This window comes from Pectinophora gossypiella, chromosome 11, assembly GCF_024362695.1.
Source record: "Pectinophora gossypiella chromosome 11, ilPecGoss1.1, whole genome shotgun sequence".
NCBI classification, from domain to species: domain Eukaryota; kingdom Metazoa; phylum Arthropoda; class Insecta; order Lepidoptera; family Gelechiidae; genus Pectinophora; species Pectinophora gossypiella.
Window position 1 is genome coordinate 1,975,438 of NC_065414.1, and position 17,847 is coordinate 1,993,284.

At 39.8% G+C, this 17,847-nt stretch overlaps 1 protein-coding gene across 1 annotated transcript in view; it reads left to right on the forward strand.

Annotated features, from left to right (window-relative positions):
* LOC126370655 (A disintegrin and metalloproteinase with thrombospondin motifs 7-like) overlaps positions 1 to 17,667 on the forward strand; it is a 183,401-nt gene extending 165,734 nt beyond the window's left edge. Inside the window, exons 9-20 of the mRNA XM_050015620.1 lie at positions 1,879 to 2,025; positions 4,234 to 4,304; positions 4,974 to 5,140; positions 6,328 to 6,515; positions 8,100 to 8,230; positions 9,054 to 9,179; positions 11,393 to 11,541; positions 12,036 to 12,151; positions 13,045 to 13,159; positions 13,808 to 13,985; positions 14,373 to 14,542; positions 15,063 to 17,667. Coding sequence (XP_049871577.1) covers positions 1,879 to 2,025; positions 4,234 to 4,304; positions 4,974 to 5,140; positions 6,328 to 6,515; positions 8,100 to 8,230; positions 9,054 to 9,179; positions 11,393 to 11,541; positions 12,036 to 12,151; positions 13,045 to 13,159; positions 13,808 to 13,985; positions 14,373 to 14,542; positions 15,063 to 15,197 — 1,693 coding nt within the window. The 3' untranslated portion in view covers positions 15,198 to 17,667. The remainder of the gene's footprint in view (positions 1 to 1,878; positions 2,026 to 4,233; positions 4,305 to 4,973; positions 5,141 to 6,327; positions 6,516 to 8,099; positions 8,231 to 9,053; positions 9,180 to 11,392; positions 11,542 to 12,035; positions 12,152 to 13,044; positions 13,160 to 13,807; positions 13,986 to 14,372; positions 14,543 to 15,062) is intronic.
* Positions 17,668 to 17,847: the final 180 nt, after the last annotated feature.

Consider the following 17,847-nt stretch of genomic DNA (forward strand, 5'->3'; position numbering starts at 1 on the left):
TATGTTTATATGTGTCTAACCTGTATTGCGCTGGTTTTCCTCTTCATGCGTTGAAAGGTACAATCTGGACCTATGAAATTTTCAGGTTAGGTAATCGGACCCCGCGAAATCGAGCTAACGCTAGGGAGATGTTGAGGATTATACCTACCTATGTATATTATGCTTGTTCATTGAAGTTGAAAACAACAACGATGTCATGACTACGAGTATATACCTAACTACTTACCTATTGGTAAATACCATTGCACCACGGGTCATCAACCTGCTACATAACAGCTGTTTGCATTGAGATTGTCTAACGTCCATAACAACATTACGATAAATGCCTTATTTGCACATAAATAAACCTGACGACAACGAATACGCTAATGTGCGAGTACTAAGAACTGTATCATAGTAATTTTAAACAATTTTAGGTTTAAAGGTCGTTCAGTATTTTTGTTAAGTTTAGTTCGAAAAAGTTGTTAGTGCTTTGCTTGAAAAGAAAAAATTTAAATATGAATTTGTATTTAATTTTGGAATTCTAATTTTAAAATAGCCAATCGTCATAATTTTCCTTGGCACCGACTTCAGGATCTGATAATTTTATAATAATAAATATTAAGTACGTAAGTAGGGTTATGATTTTGTATTGGATAATTAGTTAAGTAGTTATATTTAACTTTTCAGTGTTTTGAGACATCAAAACGGTTTTTATTACATACCTAAGCCAGAGGCACATCCTTTCCAACATGAACTAAGTACCAACCCACCCCGTACCGTACTTTTCATTTCATTTATTTCCTCACAGACAATATAAATTGTGTTTGACAAATTACTTACAATAATTATGTTATTTAATTGTAATTGGATTAGTCATCACTAATTTAAGAGCCACGCTCTTGTCAGTGTAGCATTCTCAATTCTTGTCTATCAAAGGCCAATTCCTTGACTTACTTATAAGACACGAAATTCACCATCTCTTTGATTTGTTCCACGTTCTTCTTGGTCTTCCCCTTCTTTCTCTCATTAGATTAGTATATAAAAATAGATTATTTTAATAAAAAAATAACTAAAAAATATTTGTTTATTTTCTTTAAAATGATTCATAAAGTTTGACAGGATACCGAACTACTCACTTATTAATTATTTACTTATTTATTTTTATATTTTCATATATTATTTATTTATTTTTAATTTTAGAAGATAAGTAGGTAACTAGGTACTTGGCCGAAATCAAGATTGTATAATGCACTATACAAACATGGTAGATTCACGGAATAGATTAGCGTGTGTTTAGCGCCCACGCTTCATCTTGTCAACTGCACCAATAGCATAATATTATCTTAACAGACCAGGTTGATCATAATATTTATGGGCGGCACATGTCTTGCAGTCAGATTTAGTTCCCTTGCCAACTAGAATATGAAATTGCATCAGGAAGTAGGCAACCAGTTAGTTAGGACCGAAAGTCGGGTCTGACAGATAACATAACATCACTCCCGTGTCTTCGAAAGGTTAAGCAGAGGTATATTGTATAGTACCCACTCCTCGCCAACTTTAAGTCGCATGTAATAGCAAGTGAGCCAATTGCCTATAACCGGTTACAAATCCTGGAAATCACGTGATAATAATATATTATCTTTGACCCAAACATAATATCAATCAAGCTCATAAAGTCCAATTCAGTGGTTTGATGTCTGGGCCGGGATTCTAACCCAGAGCAAATAGAGCAGACTACGACTACTACGGCTTACGAGAGAAAAAGTATTTTCAGTATTTTTTCAAGAGGAGCCTGGTTGCTGTAGCTAGAGTACCCAAATGTTTTTTCATTGCTCTACAGATGAATCTTACAAGATCGATAGAATTAGAATTCTAACCCATGGCGTTTTGTTCCAGTTTCGGCCTATACCACGACACGGAGAAGATCGGGTGTCACCGGCGGGACGGCGCGACGCTGCACATCATGACGCCCGTGTTCGAGGCCGACACCGTGCAGGTCGCCTGGTCGCGCTGCAGCAAGCGAGACGTCACCAACTTCCTTGAGTAAGTCAGCTATATCATATATATAGATCGGTAGTTACCGGCGCGGCATTTATGGCGCGAGGTTGCACATTATGGCGCGACGCTGCACATTATGGCGCGACGCTGCACATTAGGACGCGACGCTGCACATTAGGACGCGACGCTGCACATTATGACGCGACGCTGCACATTGGGACGCGACGCTGCACATTATGACGCGACGCTGCACATTAGGACGCGACGCTGCACATTATGGTGCGACGCTGCTCATTAGGACGCGACGCTGCACATTATGGCGCGACGCTGCTCATTAGGACGCGACGCTGCACATTATGGCGCGTCGCTGCACATTATGGCGCGACGCTGCATTTATGTCGCGACGCTGCACATTATTTTGCGCGTTTGCACATGCAATATGTTGTATGTAACCACCACAACAACAACAAGACAAGATATCCAAATTCTAAAGACAGACGGATTACGTTACGATGCAATTACCACTGAACGACAGCGTAACAATCAAATCTAGACAGAACAATAAAGTACATTCCCAGTCAACATTAAAAAAGCTTTTAAAGCTTACAATTTACTTCAGACCGAGTGACATTTAAATACCACATCTATTAAACAAACAGGTAGATGAATTACCTTGAGATTTTCAAATACAACAGTCTTCCAGTCAGTCAGAGAGGTCTCTGAGTGATGGCATCAGAAATTGACCTAAATTTGTATGCCGAAACCTTATAATCCGAATTCTTATTGAGTCATCAAAAACAAAACAAAAATCGAATTTATCTGTCCTGTAATAGACAATACTACTAGGACTAGGTGTAGGACTTGGTACTTGATACCAGGAATTCATGGCACTTGCAACAGTGTCGAAATATCGGGAGGCGGTAAGAACCCGTTATTATGTGTTTTAATTATGATAATAACCGCGTAAACTTAAAACAATGTAAGAATTCTGACGTCGCGAACAATGCGGAAGAAAAGTTCGCTCCCAAACTCTAAAACAAAACCTCCCAAATTTTCCTGCTCAGTGACCCTATTAGATAAGTAAATTACAATCCCATGTCGGCACGTGTAGTCGATGAAAATATTGATATAATTAGTACATAACAAGGTGATGACACTCAATGTCTGTCACTTGGCTTATTTACAAACATAGGTACGTTCACTGTTATCAGAACATTACCGTGTGGCGTTCTATAAAACAAACATTTACTTCGTGCTACCATTTCTGTCTATTTTGTTTGTAGTAAGATGAAATCGTAATAATAGTTCAAATTCATGTGAGTTATAGAAATAACACGGGATATTTTAAATGTCTTTACTCGTTATATTTAACAAAATCCTCTAACCCGACCGACATTGCACCATCGACTCGCCTTTCTTACTTTTTAAAACTGCCTTACGTCCCATTCATTAACCATCCTCCATTCATACCATAAACAATCAAATTCCCATTCATTATCCTTCCATAGTATTCTCACTTTCCTACATTCATACCTAAACATACATACTTTTTAAAGCAAACAGTAATTTATGAAAATTTTGCTGTATTTACATTGATACCTAAAAAACATACATTTCAAACATGATAATTTTGCTGTTTGATATTAGGTAGTATATTATTTACCATATCAGTAATCAAATCCCCTACGAATACTCACAAGGCCACATACCTACATCTCCTCCATCTATCAATATTTATTTTATAATCCAACCTAAAGTCGTATTATCTTATTTGTCATCAAACAATCATAATAAACCTTTGGATTGTGGGATTCTTGACAATACCACACCCCGGACACTTCATACAAACAACCTCGTTTTACACAGACACTACACATTGACATTATCGTACACGCGCATCTGTGTGTGTGTGTGTGTGTGTGTTTGTGACGTCTGACACCATAGGATTCAAGTCTAAACTATGTTCGAGGGGGGTGAGGTAAACCTAACTCAGACACCGGTGGGGAGCGGAGAGTTGCCGTTCTATAAGTACGTAGTATTCGTTATTCTATGACAATACTGAACATTAATATTCTTGTTCAATTTAGGCACATGTCATTAACATGTGACATCTTTATTATGATGTAGAGTTAATAAACTATTACGCTGTCGATTTGAGGTCCTTTTGTTCGATAAACAATGAGGTTATAAATAATAAGTTATTAAGAAAACTTCAGAGTCAGAGATGTTTAATCTATTTTTGTTTGTTTCCAGTGCGGGTCTCGGCGAGTGTTTGAGCGACAAACCTTCGCAGGAAGAGTATACCTACCCTGAAGTACCAGCTGGTGAGTATTACAATAGTACCAATTCAGGCAACCATCAAGTTACTTTTAATTTAATTTGTCAGGAATAAAACTAGCTTTATCTCTTTCTTGCACTTATTATAAGTGAAGGACGACACATAAAGAGCTTGTGACAGCCCGAATAGGCACCATAAATACCTTTCTGATTAATAAATAAAAGGAAAATCAACCAGGGTAGGATTTTGTCTGAAAAGAAGCTGAAACGAGCGCGAATGTCCAGGATTCGACCATTGACCACAAGAGACAGAGTAACTGAGCGTCTTCTCCCTCACTCTCTCGCACTTAAAGAGACATTCAGAAGGATAGTCTTCGAATACCGAAAGCAAATATCACGAACGCAAACATATCCTAGAATCTTAGGTATTTTTGCATATTTCCGTAAGTTGGTGACATGCATTAGTTCTAACTGGATTCTACTGGTAAGACTTCTTGGTAAGACTAATTGGAATAGGGGAGTCTACCCAGGAAGAGCACAGTTCTGACAGCTGGTATATAATAATAATAAAAAAAATGCATTAACAATAGAACTAGTAGCTGGAGTTTCCTTTTAAGCATAGTAATGCTTGTGCCAGGAAACTCCGGTCCTTAGCAGAGGTTATACTGGTACATAAATAGGTAGTTAGGTACATAACAGTCTTCCCCCTTGCGCAGGAGTGACATTCGACGCAGCGACGCAATGCCACCTGCAATTCGGGTCGGAGGCCATCGTCTGCGCGAAGCCAACTGAGCTGTGCGAGATCCTATGGTGCTCTGTTAACAATACTTGCAAGACTATGCTTCGTGCTGCCGCGCCTGGGACTACGTGCGGTCCTGATATGGTGAGCTGTCTCTTTCTAACTACGTTTTCTCAGATCTCGCTGTCTCATTCACTCAAACTTGCAAGACCGTGCTTCGTGCTGCCGCTCCTTGAATTACACATGCGAAATCCTGGTGGTGCAACCGTCCAACGTCAATAAGACCTGGTTAGCCGTCTCTTTCTAACTACCAAGATACCTCGCTATCTCATTCTCCCACATCAGAGATCCATATCAACAATTTCCAAGACGGTTATACTGATATACATACATAGATAGATAGATAGATAAAATCTTTATGATATGATTATATGGGGTCTCCTTCTGTCTACCTCCCTGCATATCTCGCTATCTAGACACCCCCCGAAACCCCTAATGTATCATTTTTCATGCATAGCTAAGCAGCACATATCTGTATCAATTTTCGCTGAACTAAATAAAAAAGTAGGTAGGTTGAATTACTTTGCAACTGGTTACACGGCAGCATATCTCTTTCGATTTGTGTCGAGTGTCCTACGATGTGCGCTAAAGTTGATAAAATCATCTTTTAAAAATGATTTTAGGAGTTTTGTTGTCTCTCATTTCTCTGGTAAGCTTTATTTATTACGTCATAATAGTATTATCTTTCCGTATTCATTCAAAATAGTTACTAATTTAGTTGATAGCGGGTATAAATAGGTACTTCCTTTCTTTCTTTTCTAATTAAAGGTACGTAAAGCAGCCGTCATTGTGGTACTCAATAAAATATACGCAATTGAAATTCAAAAATGTCTGTATCCAGTAGGTAACATAGTTACACTTTGAAACTTACAACACTTCCCCCATGTCATCCCAAATATCCCCCTAGCATTATCCCGTTTTTCACAGGGTCTGCTTACCTAACCTGAAGATTTGACAGGTCCGGTTTTTTACAGAAACGACTGCCTGTCTGACCTTCCAACCCGCGAAGGGAAACCCAGCCCAATACACCTTAGGTCACATACCACCGAAAATGCATTTCTCGGTAATGTGCCTTTTCTCACGATGTTTTCCTTCACCGCTGAGCACGTGATAATCATTTATGATCCAAACATAATTTCGACAATCATCGGTTAATGCTAGTGCTGGATTTGAACCTGCGACCTCAAAGTGAGAGGCAAGAGTTCTACCAACTGGGCTACCACGGCTCCCAAACGAATCCTGAACATAATTTACCCCCTGTCATCCCACAGTGGTGTCAGAACCAGACCTGCGTGCCGCGCAGTCCGTCCCCCACCCCGGTGGACGGCGGATGGGGCGAGTGGAGCGAGTGGAGCGAATGTTCCCGGACTTGTGGAGCGGGCGTGTCCACGCAAGCGCGGGAGTGCAACAACCCGCCGCCCGAGAATAATGGCGCTTACTGCATTGGCGATAGGAGTCGGTAAGTGGATATTCACCTTACTAAAAAACTGTAGGTATTTTATATCAGAAACGTTAGTAGGTACTTAATTGAGTCGTGTACTAAAAACAATATAAATTATGATATTCTAATTACTAAATAAAGACACTTCTAAAACTAACGAAAAACACTTTCTTTTCTATATTTAACTTACTTATGAATTTTAAACAAGAAAAACGTATACTTACTTAATAATAAGTCCGACATTTTATCACGTTTTTCTATGACGTCACAGTGTGCTTTTCCAAATTCAAACAAATTTCGTGTTTTGAAGTTTAGTAAAAAGTAACCAGTGGCTGATTTGACTAGTTGGAAACTAGCCTAAGTATTTTGGGTAGGCCCTAGCTAACCTACCAAAACGAATGAAAATGTAGGGGGTTTGGCCTAAGCTTACGACTGTACACACCGACTGTGTTTTCTCGCACTAAGATACACATAAGACTGAGATTTTTCAAAATCAAATCAAATCAAAAATTATTTATTTAAGTACCTAAAATCAATACAATCCTCATGTTTGGGATTTTTGTATGGAATGTCTAAAAAAATCAAATTTAAAAAGATTTATTTCGGAAACTAGTCCATATTATTATGTTAATATTAAGTACAAAGCTAAAATTATAAAAAAGAAAAAAATGTAAGTAACAAACAAATAAAATATGAATAGTATTTATCGTCTGAAATATTTTTTTTATTTTATTGAACCTAGTATTAGTAACAAACAGTCTAACTTAGTGTTAGTATTAGTGATAGGTATACGTCCCAATTCCTCAATCAACCGGAGGATGTATGGAGCATACTCCACCACGCTGCTCCAATACTGCGTACGGACTTTTGTCTTAGCTAAAAATAACAATTTCAATTAGTCTCACAGGATACGATTAAATAAACATGCGCGTGATTGTAAGACATTGTTTGAAGCTTGCATGAAATCAAATAATTATATTTGTCTTATAAAGGTTAATGCACAATGTTGATTGATAAACCGTTTAATATTGTTTACTGTTTTGTATAAATGTCCTAACTGAACTAGAGGCACGCTATGATGGCCGTTTTGACGTTGCTCATAAAGTTTAATATTAATTTACAATGACGGACTTTAGAATAGAATAGAATAGAAGTTGTTCCTCAAAAACAATATAGATGGCGCTGTACAGCTTTTCCTTCATAACAGACATGTGCATCTTTTATCGCAATAAATTTTCATTTCATTTCATTTCATTTCATTTCATTTCATTTCATTTCATTTCATTCCATTCCATTCCATTCCATTCCATACCATTCCATTTCATTTCATTTCATTTGTTTTTGGGTATAAATGATGGCCCTTTGTATTACACCCAGGCACAATTACATCTTCAACGGGGTAGTCAACTAAAACCCACTTCTCACCAAGCTTTCTGTTAGACCAACGTGATAGGTGGTGAGCCGTATCGCCGTCTATAATGGTTGAGCCAACTGTGTTAGTGAAAACTGCACTGGAGATAAATTAATAACTCATTGGTGCAAGTTCGTTGCCGGGGTTCGAGCTTTATTTCTTTTTAAATATTTAAATAATGGGTTTTTCAGGTACAAGGTGTGCAACACTGACCCGTGTCCGATCAATGAGCCGACGTTCAGAGAGGTGCAGTGCGCGAAGTATAACAACATCACCTACCACAACGAGACTATCGCTGATTGGATACCGTACTTTGATCAAGGTTGGTACTTGGTACTAGTTTACGTTTTAGCTTCCAAACGTTTTTTCGATTCCGCACCACCCAAATCCCCTGGTAGTTGCGGCTTCCGAGTACATTCCGCTTAGGGACGGTACTGAAAAGTATCGGCGTCCGAAGGACGTAATATACGATCCCGACGACGCGATTACTCTAGCCATAGAGGCAGCCAATCAGCTCGCGACACCAAACACTTCAGGTCCCCGATACCGAACCCGCCGGCGTGGTCGAACATTTCCCTCATTCAGCGCTTATCGCTATCGACCCACTAGGGTCGATTAATTCTTTCAAATATTTTTCCTCCCAGACGACGCCCTGAGCCGAGGTTCGCGCCCAACTGGGCACCCTCAGGCCTGTTGTCTTAAACGTTATACCGGGTGAGAGCCTTCAGCGCTCCCCATTAGTCCGGCCAAGTAGTTAATGCTAATGCCATCTGCGGCAAATCTACAATAAGTCACGTCAAAAAAAAAGGTACTAGTTAATTGTATTGTTTTCTGATACCTAGGTACTAACTACTTAATTACAATCACGCATGTAAGAAACTGTAATAACCCACTCAGTAAAGGAACAAACGGGTTTTACATTTAGAGGGGCTAAGGGGCGCCAAAGTGACGTCACCACTGAAAGAAACATTCGTGTAATGGTGACTGGAGTGGACGCCACGAAATAAGATTTAATGGGCCTGTTGTTTTAAATTTTGTACCGGGTGTAAGCCCGCAGCGCCACAAGCCGAAAAAAAAAAAAAAACGCGAATGGCGTCCTAATAATTAGTCAAAGGCTTAACACTAATTCAGTTCCAATATTTCAGATAAACCGTGCGAGTTGCATTGTGTGCCCAGGAACGGCAACGACGTGGAGCTGGTGGACCGAGGGTTCGTGTCGGACGGTACTCCCTGCAGGCAGAGCATCGGGAGCAGGGATATGTGCATTGCAGGTAATTAAGGACTTAGTAAGCTTCTCTTCATAAAAATGATAATCCAATGTGGAATAAAAATACCCTCTCCTCTTGATTCTTCTTACCTTTTACTTCTTCTGTCGTGTGTGTGTGGCTTCTGGTGTCAGGGTCATTATTGGGTCGCCAAAGACCCGTCAAATGGCTCATGCAACGAGTACTTACTTTTTTTTTTTTTTTATTATCATTATATCCTTAATCTAAATACATGGTTTGAATGATGCCGTTAAACCACAGAGGTTTGTCTCGGCACCCATTCGTCGCATTAAAACAGAAAAATAAAAAATAAAATAAAATAATAATATAAAAATACAGAAAACATTGAAAGAAATGAACTCAAAAACACACACAGTGCACTGTCGTACCGAGTAGGCATAAATGCCAATCAATGCGGCGTACCTCGTATACGAGATTCCCTCTAAAACCAGTTTGTCGCTTCCTCGATGCTTCATATACATCATGTTCTATTAATTGATTGCCTATTGTAACGTCGCATCACGCCCACTTTATCTAGCGGGGTAGGCAGTAGTGACTATGTTATTTGTCTTATATACACATACATACGTACCTAAATATATATTATTATAAAAGAATCACATAAATAGTACATTAATGTTATAATACCGGTTACTGTATTCATAAATTTATACATATTATATTATTATATAAGTATACTATACGTTAGGCATTTTGCTTATATTTAAGAAATAATGTTTTAATATATTTTTTATGTTTTTGGAATGTATTTTATTTATTAATTCAATTGGTAAACTATTATATATTCGGGGAACCATATATGTTAATGTTCTCTTCCCATATGTATTATGGGAGCGGCCTGTTATCATTTGTTTATTTGTCACTAGCCTCGTTTGTTTAATATGTTGTATTGGCTTTAGAATGTCTGTACGAAAATAATTTTCGGCTAACAATGCACACTTTGACTTTTGATGAATAGGTGTAATGCTACATTCATTAAGTAATTCATGATATTTATCCCTAAAACGTTCCTTTGTGTTGTGGCTCACTATCTTTTTTATAATTTTAATTTGTAAGTTGTATATTTTGTCTAAATATGTTTTAAATGTTCTCCCGTAGCTCGTGATACCATACGAAGTTACTGATTCGACTAGTGCTACATATAAGTTACGTAGCACGTTGAATGGGATATTATATCTTATTATGCTGAATTTCGCAAGCATTGCTCTCATTTTATCGCAAATGTTATTTATATGAGGCTTCCAGTTAAACTTGTCATCTATAATCAAGCCTAAATACTTAGCTTGGCTCACCTGCTCAATTTTAGTACAGTTGACACAGTTTCCATTCCTTGCGTGTAGACAATCGTGGCATAAAGCTACGAGGCGGTTCGATATGTTGTGTTTATTATGGCATGATTTCACGTGCATCATTTGCGTTTTTTGTGCATTTATAACTAGCCCTGCATCATGTGACCACTTACACAGAGAGTTGAAATCATACTGTAACCTATTTAAGGCATCGTTAGGATTTTTGTCAGCTGCAAGAAGGCAAGTGTCATCTGCATATTGATAAAGAGAGCAATATTTTATCACATTCACGACGTCATTAACATAAGTCAAGTAATGTAAAGGACCCAGCACAGATCCTTGAGCCGTACCTATTGAAACGGACACAGTTCCACTGTATGATTGCCCTATTTTGACACGATAACTACGATTTTTTAGGTAATCTTTGGACCATTCTAACAGTGAGCCATTTATTCCTACTTACATCAGTAAGTAGTAACCGGGATCAACGATTTAACGTGCTTTTCTAAGCACGGATCAAGTGATTTTTGTGATATGTGCCCAGCGGCATTCGAACCTGGTTCCTCCGGATCGTGAGGCCAAAAATCAAACATTGATCCACAGAGACCTTTTAGGAACTAGAAATCGATAAAAGTTAAAAAGTAACGGCCTCCATTCTTCTTCTCTCGTGTGGGTTGAGATTAATGATAGACCTCTTTAACCCTGGTGAACCTTGAGCCTTCATCTGTAGAACGTACAGCGGGCTTAGCACCGAAAGTGCGCGACTCTTTCTCGCCTCGACATACGTCACCCGTCACTCTCTCACAGTACTGCACAGAAAGAGACAGGCGATCTCTGTCGCGGCGAGAAAGAGTCGCGTGTTTACGGTGCTAGGCTCACAGACGATACAATAATTATGTTTGTGCTTAGGTGTGTGCTACCATGTCGGGTGCGACTGGATCGTGAACTCTAACGTGGAGGAGGACGCTTGCGGCGTGTGCGGCGGCGATGGGTCCGCCTGCAAGACTGTGCAGGGCATCTACTCCAAGGACACCACTAAGAAGACCGAGTTCAGCTTGGTACGTACTAGAGTATCTTCATTCTCATAAGAACAGATTCTCAAAAGAACAGGAAGGTCAAAGCTACCGGGTGGCCCTTTTGAAGAAGCAATCTATCTAAAAAAGCAATATTGCTATTTGACATTTGTTTGCATTGCGCATTTACTTTTATATCCGCCAATGTCAAATTGCAATATTGTTTTCTTTTTATGAATATTGCTCCAATGTGGTCTTTTTATTCCCTCAGATTCTCAAAAATACGAAAATGAGAAGTCTGTACCTGACCTTCCCGATCAAACGCGTGTTTTGTGTTGTATGGTGGATTATAATGAATTAGAATGACATATCTGTCATCTCTGTCGCACTAAGCAGAAACTCTATACTTTTAGCGCAAAAGAGACAGATCTCTGTCCTGCTCTCATTCTAATCATGCTACGTTAAATAGGGCACTTATACGTAGAGAACTAGAGACAACAATGATTGGAATTCTTCACAATATTCTTTGAACTCCCCAGGTGGCTGTGATACCAGCTGGCTCCAGAAACGTCAAGATCCAAGAGAAGGCGAGTCCTGGGAACTTCATCTCCATCAGAAGTGCGAGAACGAAGAAGATGTATCTCAACGGAGCGCAGTGAGTACCTTACTTGCCCAGTAACTATGCATCCATTATCCAATTCAATGGTTCTCAAACTTATTGAGGAAGTACCATTTAGATTTTTTTTGTCAATTTTCTTTGGGTAAAGGTACTTTGGCAGATCTAGTTCTTAATTCTTATATATTCTTATTGATAATATTATAAAGGCTGATCTATCTAATGGAGTCATCTTACAACTGGACAAAGCAGTTTCCCGTTGACTTATGGCCCTATGAACTCTGTCAACTAAAGTTATTACCTAAGCAGGGACTTTCAGGCTACGTTCGCCAAAAACAATATAGATGGCGTTGTATAGATTTAAGGTGATAATTAGCTAATTTATCATTGCTCAGGTACATAATTAATCAAAAAAAAAAAATTAAATGACAGAGGCATAATGGATGGAAGATGTGTTGTGCCTGGGTGAAACAATATGGGCATAACATTTATACCCAAAAAAAAACAAAGATAAAAGATGCATAGGTATAGGTTATGCATCAAATTAGAAGATTAATCGAAGGCAAGTTTGTACAGCGCCACCTATACATCTTTTTGGGACATAGTCCCTCATCGTCATAATCATCACCAGCCCATTAACGTCCCCACTGCTGGGGCACGGATCTTTCTTATGGATAGGGAGATCGGGCCTTAAACCACCACGCGGGCCCAGTGCGGATTGGTGGTTATTAACGACTGCTAATGCAGCCGGGACCAACGGCTTAACGTGCCTTCCGAAGCACAGAGGAGCTCGAGATGAAAACTGTTTTTTTTTTGTGGTCACCCACCCTATGACCGGCCTTTGCGAAAGTTGCTTAACTTCAACAATCGCAGACCAAGCGCGTTAACCGCTGCGCCACCGAGCTCCTCAGTAACGACTAATTTTGTTTCAGAAACGCAATGCTGACAGAATACTTCGTGGCTGGATCTCAAGCGATATACGAGCGGGACCGCGACTGGGAGAAAGTACGGATCTCAGGACCCATTGCTGACGACATCAAAGTTTATGTAAGTTGCTTCAACATTTTACTTTCCATGAATCTGTCTGCATTTACATTCCTCAAAAATATAACCGAAGGGTAGCGTACGCAATCTTATCAACAATAGATACACTACAACGAAGGACGTAATATACCTACGATCCTGATGACCCGATTACTCTAGCCATAAAGGCGGGCATGTCGCGACAACAAACCCCGATACCGACTCCTACGGCGTGGTCGAGGATTTCCCTCATTCAGCGCTTATCGCTATCGACCCACTAGGGTGGACTCTTCCAAATATTTTCCTCTCAGACAACGCCCTGAGCCGAGGTTCGCGCCCAACCGGGCACCCTCAGGCCTGTTGTCTTAAATTTTGTACCGGGTGAGAGGCCTCAGCGCTCCCCATTTGTCCGGCCAAGTAGTTAATGCCATTTGCGGCAAACCTACATTAAGTCACGTCAAAAAAAAACACTAAAGCATTTCATAAGTTGATCAAGAGGAAAGTTGATTCACATCAGAATCGTTGGTGAAAAACGTCCACAACTTGTCATTTTTACATTCTTGATGAATAGGATCATTTTGTTTGGCTAAGTTTTCTAAAGTGTTGGCCGCCTATTAAAATCTTACCTGATATCTTTACAACCATCTCATAACCGCTCAAATCTCCTTCCAGCAACGAATTAAAAGCGGCAAGCTTCGCAACCCCGGTGTGACGTACCAGTACACGGTAGACAGGCAGGGGCTGCGCCACCGCCGCTTCAGGTACAAGCTGACGCCGTGGTCGGCCTGCAACGCGACGTGCGGCGACGGATACGTGTCGCGGCGGTACGAGTGCTTCGATGAACATGACCGTATGTATTCAAAGAATTATGCAAATATGCAGCTGCTCCCCTATAGATCCGGGACTGCCAGCCAGGGTGGTCCCGTCTTGGCTGATTTTGGCCGCTCGCACCACCCTAGGGCCGCCACTGAAATCAACAGATAAGCTCTAGTGGCAAGCTGCGCGCCAGCTATCATACAATACATGTAAATTTAAAAAGTATTCGAGAAAAACTAAACTTACTTTACAGCTTGACTATTGCATTGAGTCTATTTCCCGCCCTTTGTATTTAACGCAAAATGGCAGAAACTTTGTCTTTTATTGACATTACTGTGTTGCCAGTTAGCGACGATTAAGTGAAACCCAATTGAGGTAGTCGGATGTTATAGAAATGTTTACAAGCACTGTGACCCCCCAGGGCAAGTGGAGCAGTCGCAGTGCTACCACATGGAGCCGCCGCGCCACGAGGCGCTGCTGGCGCAGTGCCGCGCGCCGCCCTGCGCCGCGCCCGCGCCCTCGCCGCGCTCGCCGCGCACGCACTGGTGGGTCAGCTCCTGGAAACCCTGCTCCAAGCCCTGCCACATGCCGGTAACTAGTTATTGACGATTCTTTATTGTTTTACTACTTCTATTCTGGACTAGAGACGAATAACAAACATAACGTAGCATCAAGCGTGTATCCCAAAAGGGGTAGGCAAAGGTCCTCGCCTGATATGTTTAAGTCCCACGTAACAGGGGGCGAAGCTATTGCCATTAACCGCCGACCACGTAATATCAATTTAGTATCTATGGTCCAAACATGAATTCAAAGTCATAATGTACATAGAGCATTCAGAAAAAAACTTAGTACGCGGTCAACTGCTTATCATTCCGGTCATATCGTAAAATCAGTCAGAGGGACTCCTTCCTAATATGTTGAATCCCTCATCATAATTATGGTCTTACGATCTTTAGTCTCGGCATTACACCTCAAAAGGTCGACGATTTATTGATATGTACAAGGAAACGAAATAAATTAAAACTTATCCTTAAAAGAACAAGTACCACAGAGTTCTTCTAGTAGGTACTTGTACAAAATAAAAATTAGCATTATTCTTATTTGTTCCCAGGGCAAGGAAGCGACGAAACGGCGAAGCGTGTACTGCGTAGACAAGCTGACAAACAACGTGGTACAAGAATACAACTGCGACACTGCCACTAAACCCATCACGACGATCAAATGCGCAGACGTTCCCGCTTGCTAACGGACAAGAAAAAACAAGAATATTCTGGAAAATTCTCGAAATAAAAACTGCAACGAGCAGTGAACAATTAATATTATGAAAAAAAAATCCATCTCGGCGAGAAATTGCTGATGAAACGAAGTAATTGTCTAAACAGACAGCGTACCGATAACAGCATAGCGTAATGCGTATATCCCCAAAGGGATAGGTAGAGGTGTGTAGTATTACACACACTCCTCGGCAGCTATGTTTAAGTCCCATGCGTACCGACAATGCATTTTATAATGAAGAAAACGATACGATATGCATTTTTATGCTGGTCACACTTGATAACCACATAGTGGAGATCATGAGTTAGCTAAACGATTGCATAAACATGATCGTTCTTTATCGTAATTTTACGATTACTAAGTACTCAACTCTACTGCCTTTTTGGAAGAATTTGTGTGTAAATTGAATTCGCGTGAGGACTCTAAGAGACAGTGAATTTATAAAAGTGGTGTGACTTGCTAGTGAATGAACTTTAAATTAAATAACCCATCGATAGGCGTAAATCGTAGTACTCGAATAGAGTCACATGCGTGACATGCGAATCTCGCGCTGCGGCGCGCGGCGTGGCCGGGTCACGCCACCTTAGTCGTAGATGGCGTCAACACTGTAACACATTCGAGCTAGCGGATCCTAGCCCTTAATATACCTACATGGCAGAATAAACTTCAACACAGTTATCAGGAGCAGAAAAAACATTTAAAAATGTTGCCATGTGAAAAAAATGCTTGGTGCTTCCGTTGGCCAACCTGTGTTAACTTGGCAGTTGTTTTGGCGCCAATGAGTCGTAAATTCCCTAAATGTGAGCCAGAATACGGAAGAAATTGTTGTTTTATTAAACGCTAGATTTTGTGACAACAATTATGGCACTAACTGGGAATATAGGTGTGGCTCGTGACGACTTTAATGTCCCATTACCACTTACTGCCATACTACGTAAGTTAGCAACATAGTCCCCGCTTAGATATTAACTACTAATACTTATTATATTTTATATTGTATAACATCAGTATTAAAAGTGGTGTATGTATTTCTTTTAAAGCAGATTATAGTAATGTGGAATCGTAAGTAGATACTATGAAAATTTTGGACCAAAAATATTTTAGAAAAACAAATTCACGATGCCATAATCGCGTTACTGCCAATATGACACTTGTATCATAAGTAAATTAAGTTTACCTTTAGGATTTACTAATAATTTATAGAGAATTCATATTTTTATACAAATGAATTTTTAACATTAATGTGTTACATATTTTGGGGGAACCAACATTGTTTGAAATGAATCGCTAGTCAATCTTAAGGCCCTTTTAGAACTATCAAATGTAACAAATTAGTAATATTACATTAAGTTTAGTTCCGTTGTGTCGTGTCGTATTGTCTTACTATGTTAACTGTCCGTTTCAACTAATTTGTATGTATAAAAATATTGAATTTCCTCACCTGTGCCTATACTGCTGGAGCAAATACCGATAATATTTATATGGATATCTTTAAGTTTGTTTGTGCCCAAGCATAATTGTAACTATAGATTTATTCACTTATTTATCCTTTGTCTGCCTATGGACGCGTATTAACTCGGTTTAATATTTTATTAGCCATCTCCTCAAGTGAAGGAGCGGTGCGACCGCACCGGGCGCCGTTTAGGGGGAGCCAAAATCAGCCAAGACGGGACCACTCTGGCTGGCAGCCCCGGATCTACAGGGGAGTAACTGGATTGGGCACACCTGCCCTGTGAATTAGACCTCTTAGCGGCCACATAAAAGTCATACATTTTAATGGGTGCCCGTAAACGACATTTTTAAAAGATTTAATTAGGTGCCCGTAAACTAATCGAAAAAAACTGTATTTTGAAGGGCACTACTGTGAGGTGTCGCACCACCTAAATATTTTGCTAGGGCCGCTACTGCGGAGGAATATATCGTAACGAAATCCTCATTCCTTAGAAATGCATTTCTGAGTATCACTTCACCTGTACTGGGCTGGTTTTCCCTTCGCATATTAGGTCGGACAAGTCGCCTTTGTAAAAAACTGGACTTGTCAAATCTGCAGGTTAGGTAAGCGCACCCTGTGAAAAACGGGACGCAAAGGAGGTGATAATCTCCTGTCGTTTTCGTTATTCCAAAATTAAATTATCAAGAATCACATCAACTGTAGCCAACTTCATCGTCGACTTGACTTCACGTACTCTTAACCGAAGTCAATACGCGCCCGGTCTATAGGTTTAATGTACTAAAAGTTCTGATGTTTCCGTTCTATGACTCATCAGCAACATGTCAATCAATTGATACACAATTTTAATTCGGAACGAGCTTCGACTAACTTGTACGCGCGTATTTTATACATAAACTGAACTAATTTTTACATTTGTAAGGAAATTGATGTATTGATTATAATTGTGTATGTAATTAGATATGGCAATAAAATTGTGCATTGTTTTATATTACAGTTATTTCTTTTACCCTCATGTCTAAAGATATTAGCATAACATAAGCTCACAACTATATCCCAATTGGGGTAGTCAGAGGTACATCCATCACAAGATGAACAAAGTACCCACGCATCACCGATCTTTCTGTTAGACCAAAGTGAAAGGAGGTGAATAGGTATACCACATCATGCA